At 49.7% G+C, this 19651-nt stretch overlaps 1 protein-coding gene across 1 annotated transcript; it reads right to left on the bottom strand.

The window, feature by feature from the left end:
• Positions 1–1367: 1367 nt before the first annotated feature.
• Positions 1368–17854, bottom strand: LOC129694475 (uncharacterized). Its single transcript, XM_055631191.1, has 6 exons — positions 14190–17854; positions 12099–12295; positions 11646–11809; positions 9634–9778; positions 7143–7260; positions 1368–1888 (listed from the first exon to the last, which is right to left on the bottom strand). The coding sequence occupies exons 1-6, from the start codon at positions 14218–14220 to the stop codon at positions 1635–1637; spliced, it is 909 nt and encodes a 302-aa protein (XP_055487166.1). The 5' UTR covers positions 14221–17854; the 3' UTR covers positions 1368–1634.
• Positions 17855–19651: the final 1797 nt, after the last annotated feature.

Below are 19651 nucleotides of genomic sequence, written 5' to 3'. Positions count from 1 at the left end.
CAGGCAGAGGTGATCAGTTTAACAGCAGCCTCATGTTGGGCATAAGCATTGTGGGCCGAAGGGCCTGTTCCTGTGCTGTACTGTTTTTCTCCTCCTTCTCCCCACTACCAACCCTCCCTCCCCCCCCCCCCCCCCCCCCCCACTCCCTCGCCCACCTCATCCCTCTCCCTCCCCACACTCCCCTCCCCTCTGGACATTCAAAACTCTGCCTCCCTATTTACATTTGTATATTGCCGTTTACAGGCCACCTTTGCTTTTAAATCCTTCAAGTTCTCGCTCCACCTGCCTCTACAATCCCCTTCACCGCGACCCCACTCCGAGTCATGGACATTCACACCCCTGTCCTCCCTTGTCTATTTCTCCGCTCTGGGACTCCCTCCTTGAACTTCCCCACCTCTGCATCTTTCTTTCCTCCTCTGATTAACATCCCTCTTAGACCAAACCTCCGTGTGTCCTCTCTCACACCTTATTTCATCTGATCATACAGTGTGGAAACAGGCCCTTCGGCCCAACTTGCCAATACTGACCACCATATCCCATCTACACTACTCGCACCTGCTTGCGTTTGGCCCATAGCCTCTAAACCTGTCCCATCCACGATCCTGTCCAAATGTTACTTAAACGTACCTGCTTCAATGACCCCCTCTGACAGCTTGCTCCATACGCCTACCACTCATTGTGTAAAAAAGTTACCCCTCAAGTTCCCATTAAATCTTTCACCCCTCATCTTAAACCTAGAGTATGTCCTCTGGTTCCCGATTCACCTACTCTGGGCAGAGACTCTGTGCATCTACCCGATCTATTCCTCTCATGATTTTATACGCCTCTACAACATCACCCCTCATCCTCCAGGGTTACAGGGTTCGAGCCCATCTAACATAGAAACATAGAAAATAGGTGCAGGAGTAGGCCATTCGGCCCTTCAAGCCTGCGCCGCCATTCAACATGATCATGGCTGATCATCCAACTCAGTATCCCGTACCTGCCTTCTCTCCATACCCCCTGATCCCTTTAGCCACAAGGGCCACATCTAACTCCCTCTTAAATATAGCCAATGAACTGGCCTCAACTACCCTCTGTGGCAGAGAGTTCCAGAGATTCACCACTCTCTGTGTGAAAAATGTTTTCCTCCTCTCGGTCCTAAAGGATTTCCCCTCTATCCTTAAGCTGTGACCCCTTGTCCTGGACTTCCCCAACATCGGGAACAATCTTCCTGCATCTAGCCTGTCCAACCGCTTAAGAATTTTGTAAGTTTCCATAAGATCCCCCCTCAATCTTCTAAATTCTACTGAGTACAAGCCGAGTCTATCCAGTCTTTCTTCATATGAAAGTCCTGACGTCCCAGGAATCGGTGTGTGTGGTGAACCTTCTCTGTACTCCCTCTATGGCAAGAATGTATTTCCTCAGATTAGGAGACCAAAACTGTACGCAATACTCCAGGTGTGGTCTCACCAAGACCCTGTACAACTGCAGTAGAACCTCCCTGCTCCTATACTCAAATCCTTTTACTATGAATGCTAACATACCATTCGCTTTCTTCACTGCCTGCTGCACCTGCATGCCTACTTTCAATGACTGGTGTACCATGACACCCAGGTCTCGTTGCATCTCCCCATTTCCTAATTGGCTGCCATTTAGATAATAGTCATCCTACAGCTCAGGCCATCGAGTCCTGGCAACATCCTGGTCAATAATCTCCACACCCTTTCCAGCTTGGTGTTAAATGTTGTTTGACGATGTTCCTGGTGAACACCCCACTTACCAGGCAATGGATCCATCGCTGCTTTGAAGTCTTTCTTGTCTGTCTGTGTGGATTGGTCCCGGGCAGCTGCCCTTTCACCTTCAGGTGCTTTCCTTTCCAATTCACCCCAAGATGTTAGAAATCTGGCTTCAGGAAATGCAGTTTGGAAAGTAATGCATGAATGAAAACAGCACACCTAGCTGATGCTCAGAGCAAACGTGCAGAACAAGTCTGTGGAATTCTTTGCCACAGAAGGCTGTGGAGGCCAAGTCAATGGATATTTTTTAAGGCAGAGATAGATAGATTATTGATTAGTACGGGTGTCAGGGGTTATGGGGAGAAAGCAGGAGAATGGGGTTAGGAGGGAGAGATAGATTAGCCATGATTTGAATGGTGGAATAGACCATGGTGGAATTCATGACCTTATGAAGAGGCACATGGATATACAGGGAGTGGAGGGATATGGATCCCGTGCAGACAGATTAGAGCTGGTCCTGACATCATATTCGGCACAGACATTGTGGGCCGAAGGGCCTTCTCCTGTGCTGTACTGTTCTATGTTTTATGTTTGTAAAGTAAGTAAGTAGGTTTATTGACCAAGTATTCACATACAAGGAATTTGCCTTGGTGCTCCGCCCGCAAGTAACAACATGACATACAGTGACTGGAACGAATGACTCAGAAAACACTAAACATTCATAATAATAAAACATTAATGATAAAACACCATTGATCAAGCATGTGAACCAACAAAATACCAGATCAAAGGAAGGCTACAGATTTTTGGCTGTTGAGTAGAGCAACTACTCATGGATAAAAACTGTTTTTATGACTGGCTGTGGCAGCTTTGACAGTCCGGAGTCGCCTTCCAGAGGGAAGTGATTCAAAGAGTTTGTGGCCAGGGTGAGAGGGGTCAGAGATGATCTTGCCCGCTCGCTTCCTGGCCCTTGCAGTGTACAGTTCATCAATGGAGGGAAGGTTGCAGCCAATAACCTTCTCTGGTTAAAACACAACCACTCAAGCAGCAGCTGCAAGACTGTGGCATGTTATTGCGGCACAGTGTCTCAGCGGGTAGAGCCGCTGCCTCACAGCGCCAGTGTCCCGGGCTCGATCCAAACCACAACTGCTGTCTGTGTGGAGTGTGCACGTCCTCCCTGCGTTAACGTAGGTTTCCTCCGGGTGCTCCAGTTTCCTTCCACATCTCAAAGACGTGCAGGTTTGTAAGTTGATTGGCCCTCTGTAAACTGCCCCTTGTGGATGTGAAAGTTGGATAACATAGGCCTAATGTGAAGGGGTGATGGATGGTCAGCGTGCACTCAGTGGGTCCCTGCTGTATCTCTCTAAACATTTACAGGACAAGGCCAAGACCACCACTGTATATCCATGCCTCTCCATTCCCTGCATATTCATGCTCCTATCTAAAAGTCTCTTTAAATGCTCCTATTTTATGGGCCGAACATGGGCAAATCCACAGTGTCTTTTACCTATAGTAGGGGCATCAAAAACCACACCAGCCAACTGTATATAAAGACCACAAAAACCTATGTGGAACGGACTGCTAGAGGAGGTAGTTGAGGCAGGTACTATAACAGCATTTAAAAGACATTTGAACAGGTAGATGAATGGGAAAGGTCTAGACGGATATGGGCCAAATATGGTACTAGCATAGTTGGGGCATCTTGGTTGGCTTGGGAAAGTTGGGCCGAAGGGCCTGTTTCCGTGCTGTACAACTCTATGACTGTGACTGTAAATGGCACATCTCTGTTTGCATGGAGGAGTTGAGCTGTAGGTCCTGTTTCTGTGCTGTATGATTCTATTTCTATAAGCGGACCTTCAGACTATAGGTCGAGTCCCTGCATCAACTTTTCCCTTGATAACACTTTAGACTTTAGAGATGCAGCGTGGAAACAGGCCCTTCGGCCCTCTGAGCCCACGCTGACCAACGATCACCCCGTACATCAGCACTACCCTACACACTGGGGACAATTTTCAATTTACAGAAGCCAATTCATCATGTGTGATCATCTGAGGGTTGGAACCATCTGCATGGTGTTGACCAAGGCACTGGTGTCCTGAACATCTCTCCCCATGGTCCACGTGAAAGGCCGCATGGTGTATAAAGACCACCACTGTATATGGAGACCACTGTATATATAGACCACCACTGTATATGGAGACCACTGTATATGGAGACCACTGTATATGGAGACCACCACTGTATATAGAGACCACTGTATATATAGATAACTGTATATAGAGACCACTGTATATATAGACCACTGTATATAGACCACCACTGTATATGGAGACCACTGTATATGGAGACCACTGTATATGGAGACCACACTGTATATAGAGACCACTGTATATATAGACCACTGTATATAGAGACCGCTGTATATATAGACCACTGTATATATAGACCACCACTGTATATATAGACCACTGTATATGGAGACCACCACTGTATATAGAGACCACTGTATATATAGACCACCACTGTATATAGAGACCACTGTATATAGAGACCACTGTATATATAGACCACTGTATATATAGACCACTGTATATAGACCACCACTGTATATATAGACCACTGTATATATAGACCACCACTGTATATATAGACCACTACTGTATATAGACCACTGTATATATAGACCACTGTATATATAGACCACCACTGTATATATAACCATATAACCATATAACAATTACAGCACGGAAACAGGCCATCTCGACCCTTCTAGTTCGTGCCGAACACATAATCTCCCCTAGTCCCATATACCTGCGCTCAGACCATAACCCTCCATTCCCTTCCCCTCCATATAACTATCCAATTTATTTTTAAACGATAAAAACGAACCTGCCTCCACCACCTTCACTGGAAGCTCATTCCACACAGCTACCACTCTCTGAGTAAAGAAGTTCCCCCTCATGTTACCCCTAAACTTCAGTCCCTTAATTCTCATGTCATGTCCCCTTGTTTGAATCTTCCCTACTCTCAGTGGGAAAAGCTTGTCCACGCCAACTCTGTCTATCCCTCTCATCATTTTAAAAACCTCTATCAAGTCCCCCCTTAACCTTCTGCGCTCTAAAGAATAAAGCCCTATATAGACCACCACTGTATATAGACCACTATTGTATATAGACCACTACTGTATATAGACCACTGTATATAGAGACCACTGTATATAGAGACCACCACTGTATATATAGACCACCACTGTATATATAGACCACCACTGTATATATAGACCACTGTATATAGACCACCACTGTATATAGAGACCACTGTATATAGACCACCACTGTATATATAGACCACTGTATATAGACCACTGTATATATAGACCACTGTATATAGACCACCACTGTATATATAGACCACTGTATATAGACCACCACTGTATATAGACCACCACTGTATATATAGACCACCACTGTATATATAGACCACCACTGTATATAGAGACCACTGTATATAGACCACCACTGTATATATAGACCACCACTGTATATATAGACCACCACTGTATATATAGACCACCACTGTATATATAGACCACCACTGTATATATAGACCACCACTGTATATATAGACCACCACTGTATATATAGACCACTGTATAAAGACCACCACTGTATATAGAGACCACCACTGTATATAGAGACCACCACTGTATATAGAGACCACTGTATATATTGTCCACGACTGTATATAATGTCCACCACTGTATATAATGACCACCATGGGACAGATCACAGTTGGCCCTAACTGGATCATCGATCGATCACCCGTTCACACTAGTTCCATGTTTTCCCACTTTCTCATCCACTCCCTGCAAACTTGGGGCAATTTAACCATATAACCATATAACAATTACAGCACGGAAACACGCCATCTCGACCCTTCTAGTCCGTGCCGAACACATATTCTCCCTTAGTCCCATATACCTGCGCTCAGACCATAACCTTCCATTCCCTTCCCGTCCATATAACTATCCAATTTATTTTTAAATGATAAAAACGAACCTGCCTCCACCACCTTCACTGGAAGCTCATTCCACACAGCCACCACTCTCTGAGTAAAGAAGTTCCCCCTCATGTTACCCCTAAACTTCAGTCCCTTAATTCTCAAGTCATGTCCCCTTGTTTGAATCTTCCCTACTCTCAGTGGGAAAAGCTTTTCCACGTCAACTCTGTCTATCCCTCTCATCATTTAAAAAACCTCTATCAAGTCCCCCCTTAACCTTCTGCGCTCCAAAGAATAAAGCCCTAACTTGTTCAACCTTTCTCTGTAACTTAGTTGGTGAAACCCAGGCAACATTCTAGTAAATCTCCTCTGTACTCTCGCTATTTTGTTGACATCCTTCCTATAATTAGGCAACCAAAATTGTACACCATACTCCAGAATTGGCCTCACCAATGCCTTGTACAATTTTAACATTACATCCCAACTTCTACACTCAATGCTCTGATTTATAAAGGCCAGCACACCAAAAGCTTTCTTTACCACCATATCTACATGAGATTCTACCTTCAGGGAACAGTGCACAGTTATTCCCAGATCCCTCTGTTCACCTACATTCTTCAATTCCCTACCATTTACCATTTACCGAGGGCTAGTCAACCTACAAACCCACACGTCTTTGGGATGTGCGAGGAAACCGGAGCAGCCGAAGGAAGCCCACGCGGTCACAGGAAGAACGTGCAAACTCCACACAGACAGCAGCCGAGGTCAGGATTGAACTCGGGATCTGGCGCAGTCCATCTCTGTATATAGAGACCACGACTGTATATGGAGACCACTGTATGTCCCTGGAGAGGGAGGATGTGGTGTCCACGGGGATTCTGGAGGTCTCCCGAGAACGCTGGTCACCGCGGGGACGATGTGGATGATGGTTCAGTTCAGTTTAGTTTAGAGATACCGCACGGAAACAGGCCCTTCCCCCCCCCCCGCCAGGTTTGCACCGACCAGCGATCCCACACACTAACACTATCCTACACACTAGGGACAATTTACACATACACCAAGCCAATTTACCTACAAACCTGTACGTCTTTGGAGTGTGGGAGGAAACCGAAAATCTGGGAGAAAACCCAAGGGGGGAATGTACAAACTGCGTACAGGCAGCAACCTGTAGTCGGGATCAAACCCGGGTCTCGGGCGCTGCAGCTCTGTAAGGCAGCAACTCTACTGCTCGTCACCCTGCTGCACCGTTTAGTTTATTGTCACGTGTAGTGAGGTACAGTTATAGTTTGATGCTTGATGTTTGCAAAAACTGTGCACGCAGCTGTGGTTTACGCAGTACTTTGTAAATGTGATTATGCAATAAAAGCTTCTTGTTATGGAAAAAAAAAGAGGGGGGTAAAAGTGCCGGTGCCTGGATAGACTTACCACTGGGCAGGGTGTTGTACCTCGCCCCCTGGCTGCTGTTGGTGTTGCGCTGGTAATTCTCCGCAAATCTGGTGCCTTCTTGGTCTCCCAGCTGCTGGTTGGGCAGAGCCAGCCTCTGCTGCAAGCAAACGAGAGATAACGTTACTCAATGAGGGTGGGTGGGGGAGCTCGCTGGAAATATGGACCCCGCCCGTCAGCCATTGACAAGGGGAACTCACAGGAGTTAAACTGGAAAGGGTGCAGAGATGAATTACGAGGATGTTGCCAGGACTTGAGGGGCTGAGCTATAGGGAGAGGGTGGGCATGCTAGCACTTTATTCCTGGCAGTGCAATAGGATGAGGGGTGATCTTATAGAAGATAGACACAAAAAGCTGGAGTAACTCAGCGGGAAAGGCAGCATCACCTTCAGTCACCCATTCCTTCTCTACAGAGATGCTGCCTGTCCCGCTAAGTTACTCTAGCTTTTTGTGTCTATCCTTGGTTTAAACCAGCATCTGCAGTTCCTTCATACACACAGTGATCTTATAGAGGTGTCGTTTACCCAGAGTAGGCGAATCCAAAATCAGAGGTTTAAGGTGGGTGGGAACAGATTTAATCGGAACCTGACGGACAGCTTTTTTCACACAGAATTGCATTGGCTACATGGAACGAGCTGCCAAAGGAGGTAGTTGAGGCAGGTACTATAACAACATTCAAGACACACTTGGACAGGTACATGGGCAGGTGGGACTAGCGTTGATGGTCAGCATGGACAAGACGGGCTGAAGGGCCTGTGTCCGTGCTGCATGATTCTATGACGATCTACTGTGAGACTCAGTGATTGGCCCTTTGTAACTCTGGCTGGGATTCTACTTCTCAATAGCAGGACCAAGGTTATTCATTGATACAGCAGGGACAATGTACAGCCCTGACTGCCCACTGCAGTAGACAGGGACAATGCTGGCGTGGGTGCTCATGGCATTTGGCCCTGAGAAAGGGAATGGCATGGATGGCTTCCTGATGCACCAGGTGATGGGCAGGGTCCATGGGATCACTGTGGCACTGACACAGCTTTCCTAACGTAGCCCAGACCATCACACAAACCAACCTCCCTTCTACCGACTCCATTTACACCTCACGCTGCCTTGGCAAGGCCAGCAGCATAATCAAGGACCAGTCGCACCCTGGCCACTCCCTCTTCTCCCCTCTTTCATCGAGGGGGGGGGGGGGGGGGGGGGGTAGATAGAAATGTGAAAACACACACCTCCAGATTCAGTTTCTTCCCAGCTGTTATCAGGCAACTGAATCATCCTCCCACAACCAGAGAGCAGTGCTGAACTACTATTTACCTCATTGGTTACCCTCAGGCTATCCTTGATCGGACTTTGCTGGCTTTACCTTGCACTAAACATTATTCCCTTATCATGTATCTGTACACTGTAAACAGATTGATTGTAATCATGTATTGTCTTTCTGCTGACTGGTTAGCACGCAACAAAAGCTTTTCACAGTACCTTGTTACACATGACAATAAACTCAACTCAAGCTCCAAACACCCTTCCTGACACATGTCGGGTATCTCACAGACCAACGACAGGAACATTGAAACCTCCAGATTTAGATGGTACAACCCCCACCCACCATGCCCTCTCCTGCGCCCCACCGTTGTATGTGCCTATCTTTCCCACTATCCTGCCCCCCCTCACCTCCCCCCCTCCCCCTTCTGGCTTTACACCTTCCCCTCTTCCTCCTTTTCATCTGCAGCCTTTATCCACCCATCTGACAAATACCCCCCTCCCTACCTGCACCCACCTATCACTCGCCAAGCTTTGTCCCACCCATTCATCACTCTTTGTCTAGCTTTGTCTCCCCTGCTATAACGAGTCTAATCTAACGTCACCTCTCTATGATCCCCAGAGCTGCTGCCTGACATCAGCACTGTATGTTCAGTGTTTTAGTAAACCAGCATGCGTGTTCTTCAGTAAACCAACACGCATGTTCTTGAATCTCCCTATTCATATGTTCATAGGTTCTAGGTACAGAATTAGGCCATTCGGCCCATCAAGTCTACTCTGCCATCCAACCATTGCTGCTCTGCCTTTCCCTCTCAACCTCATTCTCATGCCTTCTCCCCATATCCCCTGACACCCGAACTATTCAAGAACCTGTCAATCTCCACCATAAAAATATCCACTGACGTGGCCTCCACAGCCTTCTGTGGCAAATAATTCCACAGATTCCCCACCTTCTGATTAAATAACTGCTCCCTCATCTGCTTTCTAAAAGTAAGTCCTTTAATTCTGGGGCTGTGACCTCTGGTTCGAGACTCTGCCACGAGTGGAACCATCCTCTCCACATCCACTCTATCCAAGTCTTTCACTATGTGCCTTTCAATGAAGTTCCCCCTCATCCTTCTAAACTCCAGCGAGTACAGGCCCAGTGCGGTCACATTCCTGGGATCATTCTCGGAGATAAAAGTGTCATGGTTTTTCCGCAGGTGCTGTGACATACCTGTGGGGGTGAAGGGCTGCCGTCACCGTCTCTGTCACTGTCTCTGTCTCTGTCTCCGTCCCCTGGGGTAGGCTGGACGGACACTTGGCCAAACGGGTCATCCATGTAGGCGTTGGGTGTTGTGACTCTCCGCTGCAGCAACCCACTGGAGACAAGCAAGGGATCGGTCATCACCAGAGAACACAGCAACCGCGGGGGCTGGAGGGAGGGGGGGGGGGGTAGGGAGGGGCAGGTCGAGCCGTGCTCCCCCCCCCCCCTCCCCGATCAAAGGAAGTCTTTGCACCGCAGCCATGTCCCAGCTTGAGCAGTGGCTACTCTACTGTGCAAACCCCATCTCCCTGCACCAGGCTCATGACCCTCTCCGCCCAAACAATCCAAGTCTTCTTCTCCACACTCCGCCAGTGGCTCCCACCACTCTCCCCCCCCCCCCCCCCCCCCCCAGCACTGTAATCCACTGGGGGTGATGAAGGTTCCCCTCTGAATATCAACCTCTCTCCCCCTCCACCCCCCCTCCCCCAACCTAAGCCCATGTCCCGTAGTTTTATCTGAATCTGCTGTGATGATACTTTACCTACAGTTCTGTGTGCAGGAAGGAACTGCAGATGCTGGATTACATGGATGACAGACACAAAGTGCTGGAGTAACTCAGCGGGTAAGGCAGCATCTCTGGAGAAAAGGGATGGGTGATGTTTCGGGTAGGTGTATAACACTCATCCCTTTTCTCCAGAGATGCTGCCTGAGCTGCTGAGTTACTCCAGCACTCTGTGTCCATCTACTTGCAGCTCTATCCTAACTACACCCAAATTATTATCCATACCTCAATCATATTTGCTCTTAACCTCCTCAGCCCTTCCTAGAGTCATAGAGTGTGGAATCAGGCCCTTCGGCCCAACTTGCCCACTCCGGCCAACATGTCCCAGCTACACTAGTCCCACCTGCCAGTGTTTGGTCCATATCCCTCCAAACCTGTCCTATCCATGTGCCTGTCTAACTGTTTCTTAAATGTTGGGATAGTCCCAGCCTCACTACCTCCTCTGGCAGCTTGTTCCATACACCCACCACCCTCTGTGTGAAAATGTTACCCCTCAGATTCCTATTAAATCTTTTCCCCTTCACCTTAAACCTGTGTCCTCTGGTCCTCAATTCCCCTACTCTGGGCAAGAGACTCTGTGCATCTACCCGATCTATTCCTCTCATGATATTTTGCACCTCTATAAGATCACCTCTCAACCTCCTGCGCTCCAATGAATAGAGACCCAGCCAACTCAACCTCTCCCTGTAGCTCACACCTTCAAGTCCTGGCAATGGTGGAACTGTGTCTCTGTGCTGCAGTGGGGGCTGCGGTTGTGAGATGAATGAATGCGATGGTGGAACGGCGACGGTGGTGGACCTCAGACGGCATACTGCGGTGGTGGGTGGTGGACTGCAATGGTGTAGCTGCAGCAGCGGTGGAGCTACAGAGGTGGAGCTGCAATGGTGGGGCCGCGGCGGTGAGGATGCAATGGTGGTGCTGCAGAGGTGGAGCTGTGGCGGTGGTGCTGCAGCGGTGGTGCTACAGAGGTGGAGCTGTGGCGGTGGTGGAGTGATGCAGTGGTGGTGCTGCAGCGATGGGGCTACAGAGGTGGAGCTGCAACGGTGGTGCTGCAGCGGTGGATCTACAGTGGAGCTGCAGCGGTGGTGGAGTGCTGCAGTGGTGTAGCTGCAGCGATGGGGCTACAGAGGTGGAGCTGCAGTGGTGGTGCTGCAGCGGTGGATGTGGAGCTGCAGCGGTGGGGCTACAGAGGTGGAGCTGCAGCGGTGGTGGAGTGCTGCAGCGGTGGATCTACAGTGGAGCTGCAGCGGTGGTGGAGTGCTGCAGTGGTGGTGCTGCAATGGTGTAGCTGCAGCGATGGGGCTACAGAGGTGGAGCTGCAGCGGTGGTGGAGTGCTGCAGTGGTGGTGCTGCAGTGGTGTAGCTGCAGCAACATTGGGGCTGCAGCAACGGTGGGACTGCGGTGGTGGTGCTGCCTGACCTGACGGGTCCATTGCCGGCACCATTCCATGCTCCGGTTGCAAGGGACGGGTCCTCGTAGGCATGGTCCGGGTCCGGGTCCGGGTCCGGGTCGGGGTCTGCATCAGCTCCACCCGCTGCCGAGAGCAGCCGCAGCCAGCGCCCCCTCTCCTCCAGCGAGACGGCCTGTGGGTGGGGACAGGCGGCCCTGTGACCTCGTCCTGAACACACACCCCAAAACCAGCCCCCCACTGACACTCCCCCTAAACCCCCCCAGTCCATCTCTCCCCCCCCCTCACCCGGTCCCTTCCCCCAGCCACCTCCGGCACGTGTGGATGGCCCCCTCCCCGTCCCACCCCCTGTGAGGGGAGTGAGTCTCGGGAGACCATATGGTCTGTTCACACACATGCACTCACCCCCCCCCACCCACACACACACACACCTCTCGCGTGCCCCCTACAGTGGGGGTCCTTACCTGCAGCAATGCCAGTTCCCTGTCCTGACGGGCGATGCTCAGGCTGCATGTGTGTGCCCGCAGCGTGCAGCCTCGCAGGTCGATGGAGTGTTGCAGCGCGCCGCTGCCTCTGGGTGCCCCGTACATCAGCAGCAGCGGCCCGTCGAGCCGGCACCACAACATCTGCCAGCTGCCCCTCACCAGAACCCGCAGCGAGCCTGCAGAGCAGAGGCAGCAACGTGGAACACAGTCCCCGCAGTGAGAGGGAGCAACGTGCAAACTCCACATAGGCAGCGAGCCTGGAGAGCAGAGGCAGCAACGTGGAGGGGGAGAACGCACAAACTCCACACAGACAGCAGCCGAGGTCAAGATGGAACCCGGGTCCCTGGTGCAGCTCTACCCGCTGGGCCAACGTGCCGCCCTCAAGATGGTGCCACCACAAGTCCAGGATGCCAACGATATCAGCTTTGTTTTGTGCTGATAAGGGTGGGATAGTGGAAAGAGCTGTCATGTTGAGAACCTGCAGCATCACAAGGCCACCCTGGAGACCACCATGTCTGTGCAGCTGAGGCAGGGTGGGCCTGGGTCTGTTGCTGCCCCCCCCCCCCCCCCCCCACGCTGACATCACAACATCCCCTCACCCTGTTCTCTGGGAAGTTTTTTTTAAAACGCAAAAATAAATTGTATCAATTATTGCAATAATATAAACAACACAAAATACTAAACAAACCCACCAGCATAATACAAAATCACCCAGCTATCTAAACAAATATTCTTAAATGCTACCCTCTTACAATATTACAATCTATATTACAATCATACATTCTACCCCCCAGGGTGCCCGCGGACATTGTCTGGGCCCGTGGGAATTCTCTGCCTCAGAGGGCGGTGGAGGCAGGTTCTCTGGATACTTTCAAGAGAGAGCTAGATAGGGCTCTTGAAGATAGCGGAGTCAGGGGATATGGGGAGAAGGCAGGAACGGGGTACTGATTGGGGATGATCAGCCATGATCACATTGAATGGCGGTGCTGGCTCGAAGGGCCGAATGGCCTACTCCACCACCTATTGTCTATTGAGAGTGTAGTCCCTCTCTAGTTCCACGCGGGCGCAGACGTAACCCAGGAAACGGGGCAGGCAGCCGACTCGAGCAGAGCCCTCTCCTCCCTGGCGCCATGACTGGCGGATTTCCGGCTTGGCCAGATGCTCTGAACACTGTGTGTCTCCATAGCTCAGAGGTGCATTAACTAACACAGGAGATAGAGTTGTGCCCCCCCCCCCCCCCTCCCCAGGCGGAAGAGAGCTCTGCCTGAGCCGGCTGCCTGCCCCTTCTCTGGGGCTACGCCCACGCCCGGGTGGTACTGGAGAGTGACTATGCGCTGTCCACGGGCACCCTGGGGGGTTTCTGGGACCACCGGGCACCGCGGGGGGTGGAGTACATCCTTAATAAGGGTGGGGATATCGTTGTTTAAGGGTGTAACAATTAAGAATATTTGTTTAGATAATTGGGTGATTTTGTATTATGGGGTTGGGTTTGTTTAGTATGGTTTCATATTGTGTACATTATTGCAATCATTGATTACATTTATTTTGCTATAAAAAATAGTAGATAGCACAGAAATGAGCCCTGCAGCCCCCAATGTCCAATGCCGAGCATGGTGACAATTAATCTGCTTATGCAGTTCCCGTGTGTGTGTGTGTGTCCATGTGCGTGTGCGTGTGTGTGTATCCTTGCTAGTGTGTGTGTCCATGTGTGTGTGTGTGTGTGTCCTTGATTATATGTCCATTTGTGTGTGCGTGTGTGTGCGCCCCTGTATGTGTCTGTATGTGTGTCTGTATGCGTATGTCCATGTGTGTGTGTGTGTGTGTACATGTGCATGTGTCCGTGTATCTGTGTGTGCGGCTGTGCGTGTGTCCATGTGTGTGTGTGTGTGTGTGTGTCCATGCATGTATGTCCGTGTGCGAGTGCTTGTGCCCCTATATGTATCCGTGTTTGTGTGTGTGTATGTGCGGTGCATGTATGTCCGTGCATGTGTGCGCCCTTGTGTGCATCTGTGTGTGCGTGTGCGTGTGTCCATGTGCGTGTGCCTGTGCGCACGTGTGGCACGGACTCACCTGCACTGTGGGTGTCTGAGCTGCGTGACATCTCTCCCAGGGACCGGTGTGACTCCAGGCTCCGTGTGGCCCTCAGTGCCACCTGCAATGAAGCACACACAACAGTAGCTCAGTAACTGGCCGGTGGGCAAGGTGGTCTAGCACCACCTCTAGTGGTGGGTGGGGAGGCAGCTTCATTACAGTAGGGATGGAGCTTAGAATCAGGGAGGTACTGGTCAGAGAGTCACACAGCACTGAAACAGGCCCTTCGGCCCAAACTGCCCGTACCAACCAACATTACGCATCTACACTGACCTCCTCACCACTGAAGGGGTCAACAGGAGATGCTGTCGCAAGAAGGCAGCTGATATCACTGTGACCACATCTCATCTCATAGAAACACAAAATAGGTGCAGGAGTAGGCCATTCGGCCCTTCGAGCCCATTCAATATGATCATGGCTGATCATCCAACTCAGTATCCTGTACCTGCCTTCTCTCCATACCCCCTGATACCTTTCGCCACAAGGGCCCCATCTAACTCCCTCTTAAATATAGCCAATGAACTGGCCTTAACTACCTTCTGTGGCAGAGAATTCCAGAGATTCACCACTCTCTGTGTGAAAAATGTTTTTCTCATCTCGATCCTAAAAGCCTTCCCCCTTATCCTTAAACTGTGACCACTTGTTTTGGACTTCCCCAACATCGGGAACAATCTTCCTGCATCTAGCCTGTCCAACCCCTTAACAATTTTGTACGTTTCTATAAGATCCTCCCTCCCTCAATCTTCTAAATTCCAGCGAGTACAAGCCGAGTCTGTCCAGTCTTTCTTCATATGAAAGTCCTGACATCTCAGGAATCAGTCTGGTGAACCTTCTCTGTACTCCCTCTATGGCAAGAATGTCTTTCCTCAGATTAGGAGACCAAAACTGTACGCAACACTCCAGGTGTGGTCTCACCCAGACCCTGTACAACTGCAGTAGAACCTCCCTGCTCTTATACTCAAATCCTTTTGCTATGAATGCTAACATACCATTCGCTTTCTTCACTGCCTGCTGCACCTGCATGCCTACTTTCAATGACTGGTGTACCATGACACCTAGGTCTCGTTGCATCTCCCCTTTTCCTAATCGGCCACCATTCATATAATAGTCTACTTTCCTGTTTTTGCCACCAAAGTGGATAACCTCACATATATCCACATTATACTGCATCTGCCATGCATTTGCCCACTCACCCAGCCTATCCGTCACCTTGCAGCCTCCTAGCATCCTCCTCACAGCTAACACTGCCCCCCAGCTTCGTGTCATCCGCAAACTTGGAGATGTTGCAATCAATTCCCTCATCCAAATCATTAATATATATTGTAAATAGCTGGGGTCCCAGCACTGAGCCTTGCGGTACCCCACTAGTCACTGCGTGCCATTCTGAAAAGGACTCCTACTGTTTCTCTTCAGTTGTCAGTTCTCTATCCACATCAATACTGAACCCCTAATACCGTGTGCTTTAAGTTTGCATACTAATCTCTTATGTGGGACCTTGTCGAAAGTCTTCTGAAAGTCCAGATATAACAGATCCACTGGTTCTCCCTTATCCACTCTACTAGTTACATCCTCGAAAAATTGTATTAGATTCGTCAGACATGATTTACCTTTCATAAATCCATGCTGACTTTGTCCAATGATTTCACCACTTTCCAAATGTGCTGCTATCCCATCTTTAATAACTGTCTAGCATTTTCCCCACTACCGATGTTAGACTAACTGGTCTGTAATTCCCCGTTTTCACTCTCCCTCCCTTTTTAAAAAGTGGGGTTACATTAGCTACCCTCCAATCCTCAGGAACTACTCCAGAATCTAAAGAGTTTTGAAAAATTATCACTAATGCATCCACTATTTATGGGGCTACTTCCTGAATTTCACTCAGTTGCTCCATCTCCCCTGCTATTTCCGGCAGATTATTTATGTCTTCCTTAATGAAGACAGAACCAAAGTAGTTATTCAATTGGTCTGCCATGTCCTTGTCCCCCATGCTCAATTCACCTGTTTCTGACTGTAAGGGACCTACATTTGTTTTAACATATCTTTTTCTCTTCACATATTTATAAGAACTTTTGCAGTCAGTTTTTATGGTCCCTGCCAGTTTTCTTTCATAATCTATTTTCCCTTTCCTAATTAAGCCCTTTGTCCTCCTCTGCTGGACTGAATTTCTCCCAGTCCTCTGGTAGGCTGCTTTTCTGGCTAATTTGTATGCTTCATCTTTTGTTTTGATACTATCCCTGATTTCCCTTGTTATCCACGGATGCACTACCTTCCTTGATATATTCTTTTGCCAAACTGGGATGAACAATTGTTGTAGTTCATCCATGCAGTCTTTAAATGCCTTCCATTGCATATCCACCGTCAACCCTTCAAGAATCAATTGCCAGGCAATCTTGGCCAATTCACGTCTCATACCCTCAAAGTTGCCTTTCTTTAAGTTCAGGACCCTTGTTTCTGAATTAACAATGTCACTCTCCATCCTAATAAAGAACTCAACCATATTATGGTCACTGTTGCCCAAGGGGTCACACACAAGACTGCTAACTAACCCTTCCTCATTACTCAATGCCCAGTCTAGAATAGCCTGCTCTCTCGTTGGTTCCTCTACATGTTGGTTTAGAAAACTATCCCGCATACATTCCAAGAAATCCTCTTCCTCAGCACACCTGCCAATTTAATTCACCAAATCTATATGTAGATTGAAGTCACCCATTATAACTGTTTTGTCTTTGTCGCACGCATTTCTAATTTCCTGTTTGATGCCATCCCCAACACCACTACTATTGTTAGGTGGCCTGTACACAACTCCCACTAGCGTTTTCTGCCCCTTAGTGTTTCGCAGCTCTACCCATATCGATTCCACATCCTCCAAGCTAATGTCCTTCCTTTCTATTGCGTTAATCTCCTCTCTAACCAGCAACGCAACTCCATCTCCTTTTCCTTTCTGTCTATCCCTCCTGAATATTGAATATTCCTGGTGAGTGCCTGGGCTGACCGTGTTGCCAGAGGAAAGAATACAGGTGGGAGGGGGTGGTGGGGAGCTGTGGTGCAAGTCCAGGTGGGGGACAGGGAGAAGAGGCAGTAGAGGGAGATACAGCATGGAAACAGGCCCTTTGGCCCATCGAGTCCATGCCGACAATTCACCCACCAGCTCTATGTTATCCCATGTTCTCATCCACTCCCACACACACGAGAGGACAATTTACCGAGGGCTAATTAACCCACAAACCCACACGTATTTGGGATGTGGGATGAAACCGGAGCACCAGGAGGAAACCTACGTGGTCACAGGGAGAACGGACAAACTCTACACAGACGGCATCTGAGGTCAGGATTGAACCTGGGTCTCTGGCGCAGTGAAGCAGCGGCTCTACCCGCTGTGCTGCCCGTGTAGACTTCTGACATTGCCGCACCTTGCGGCAGCTGCAGATTGGGTTAGAGTCTTACAGTCCGACAGTGATACAGTGTAGAAACAAGCCTTCCGCCCAACATGCCCACACCGGCCAACATGTCCCAGCTACACTAGTCCCACCTGCCTGCATTTGGTCCATATCTCTCCAAACTGGTCCTATCCATGTACCTGTCTATGTTTATTAAACGTTGGGATAGTCCCAGCCCCAACTACCTCCTCTGGCAGATGTTCCATACACCCACCACCATGTGTGTGACAAAGATACCCTCAGATTCCTATTAAATCTTTTCCCCTTCACCCTGAAGATGGCGGCGCTGCCTTAGCAGTTGCGGCTCGCCTGCAGTCCATCTGTTTTTTTTTTTTTTTTGTTGTCCTGTTTTTAGTTTGTTTTATTAGGTTGTGTTGTGTGTGGGGGGGGGGGGGGAGAAACATCTTTGGTTTCCCCCGTTCCGTCTCCGCAGGGCCTAATAGCGTGTATGACTCTGGAGCTGTGGTGTACCACCAGCAGGGAGGGGGCTGGGGCAAGCGGCAACATAACCTCGTCTTTCGGTGGCGGGGGTGGGGGGGGGTCGGGAGCTCCCGCAACAACAGCTGGCGTCCACTGGGACTGGAGGGCTGCAGCTTCGACCACCCCGGGCCGCGGAGTTGAACCAGCCTGTTCGCGGAGCTCGGATTCAGCCGCGGGACTGACATTACTTACCATCGCCCGGCAGGGTCACAACATCTGAAGTCTGGATCGCCTCGGCGCAGAGGGAGAACAAGGAGGGAAGAGACAAAGATTTTTGCCTTCCATCACAGTGAGGAGGTGCCTGGTGAACTCACTGTGGTGGATGTTAATTTGTGTTTATTGTGTGTTTTTGTCATTTTGTACCGCAAGGTCTGAATGACAATAAAGGCTACTTTGACTTTGACTTTGAACCTGTGGCCTCTGGTCCTCGATTCCCTACTCCGATCAAGAGATTCTGTGCATCTACCTGATCTATTCCTCTCATTATTTTACCTCTGTAAGAACACCCCTGATCCTCCTGCACTACAAGGAATAGACCCCAGCCTACTGAACCTCACACCCTCTAGTCCTGGCAACATCCTCATAAATCTTCTCTGTACCCTTTCAAGCTTGACAATAGCTTTCCTATAACATGGTGCCCAGAACTGAACACAATATTCTAAATGCGGTCTCACAAACGTCTTATACAACTGCAACATGACCTCCCAACTGCTATACTCAATACTCTGATTGATGAAGGCCAATGTGCCATAAACCTTTTTGACCGCCTTATCTACCTGAGACTCCACCTTCAAGGAAACATACACCTGCTGGTTGTTTCGTTCGAGCAGACGAGAGGCAGAGGTTGAGGTATCTCGGTGGCACGGGGGACGTCTGCCCGTGGGTCCAGACCCAGGCGCCATGTGTCGGCAGCGTTGTCCAGGTCACCACCCTGTGGTCTGGCATTGGAGAGGTCCCTGATGTTGGTGTGGCCATTACGGCCAGTGGCAACAGTGTCTCGGTCACACAACCCCCCCCCCCCCCCCCCCCCCCCCATGTGCCCACCCCCACTGGTCACATGACCCCTCATCATCGCAATGTATGCGACCAGTCACACGATCATGGAATACTTTGCCACTGAGGGCTGTGGAGGCCGGCCGTCAGTGGGTATTTTTAAGGCAGTGACAGATTCTTGATTGGTGCGGGTGCCAGGGGTTATGGGGAGAAGGCAGGAGAATGGGGTTAGGAGGAAGAGATAGATAGCCTCGATTGAATAGCGGAGTAGATTGAATAGTGGTCCTGTCATTTATGACCTTATGATCAAGCCCCCTCTCTCTCTCTGTGTACCCCACCTGGCCACACCTCGCCAGGGCTCGAAATTATCGGTTGCCCGGGTGCCACTGACCACTCAAAGCCCCGCCGGGCAACCTAAACGGCGAGTCATCTTGCCCGGCTTGGCAACCAGATACCTGGTTTGTACCGAAGATAGACACAAAACAATGGAGTAACTCCGCGGGCCAGGCAGCATCTCTGGAGAAAAGGAAT

This window comes from Leucoraja erinacea, unplaced genomic scaffold (genome assembly GCF_028641065.1).
Source record: "Leucoraja erinacea ecotype New England unplaced genomic scaffold, Leri_hhj_1 Leri_683S, whole genome shotgun sequence".
Lineage (NCBI taxonomy): Eukaryota > Metazoa > Chordata > Chondrichthyes > Rajiformes > Rajidae > Leucoraja > Leucoraja erinaceus.
This window is presented reverse-complemented; position numbering and strand designations above follow the sequence as displayed.

Excerpts from the sequence above, each read along its gene's own strand:
- LOC129694475 (XM_055631191.1), bottom strand. The coding sequence starts at position 14,220 with ATGTCACGCAGCTCAGACACCCACAGTGCAG. Across the intron at positions 11,810-12,098 it reads GGGAACTGGCATTGCTGCAG|GCCGTCTCGCTGGAGGAGAG; the intron begins GTAAGGACCCCC and ends CCCCACCCACAG. Across the intron at positions 9,779-11,645 it reads GCCGGCAATGGACCCGTCAG|TGGGTTGCTGCAGCGGAGAG; the intron begins GTCAGGCAGCAC and ends GCTTGTCTCCAG.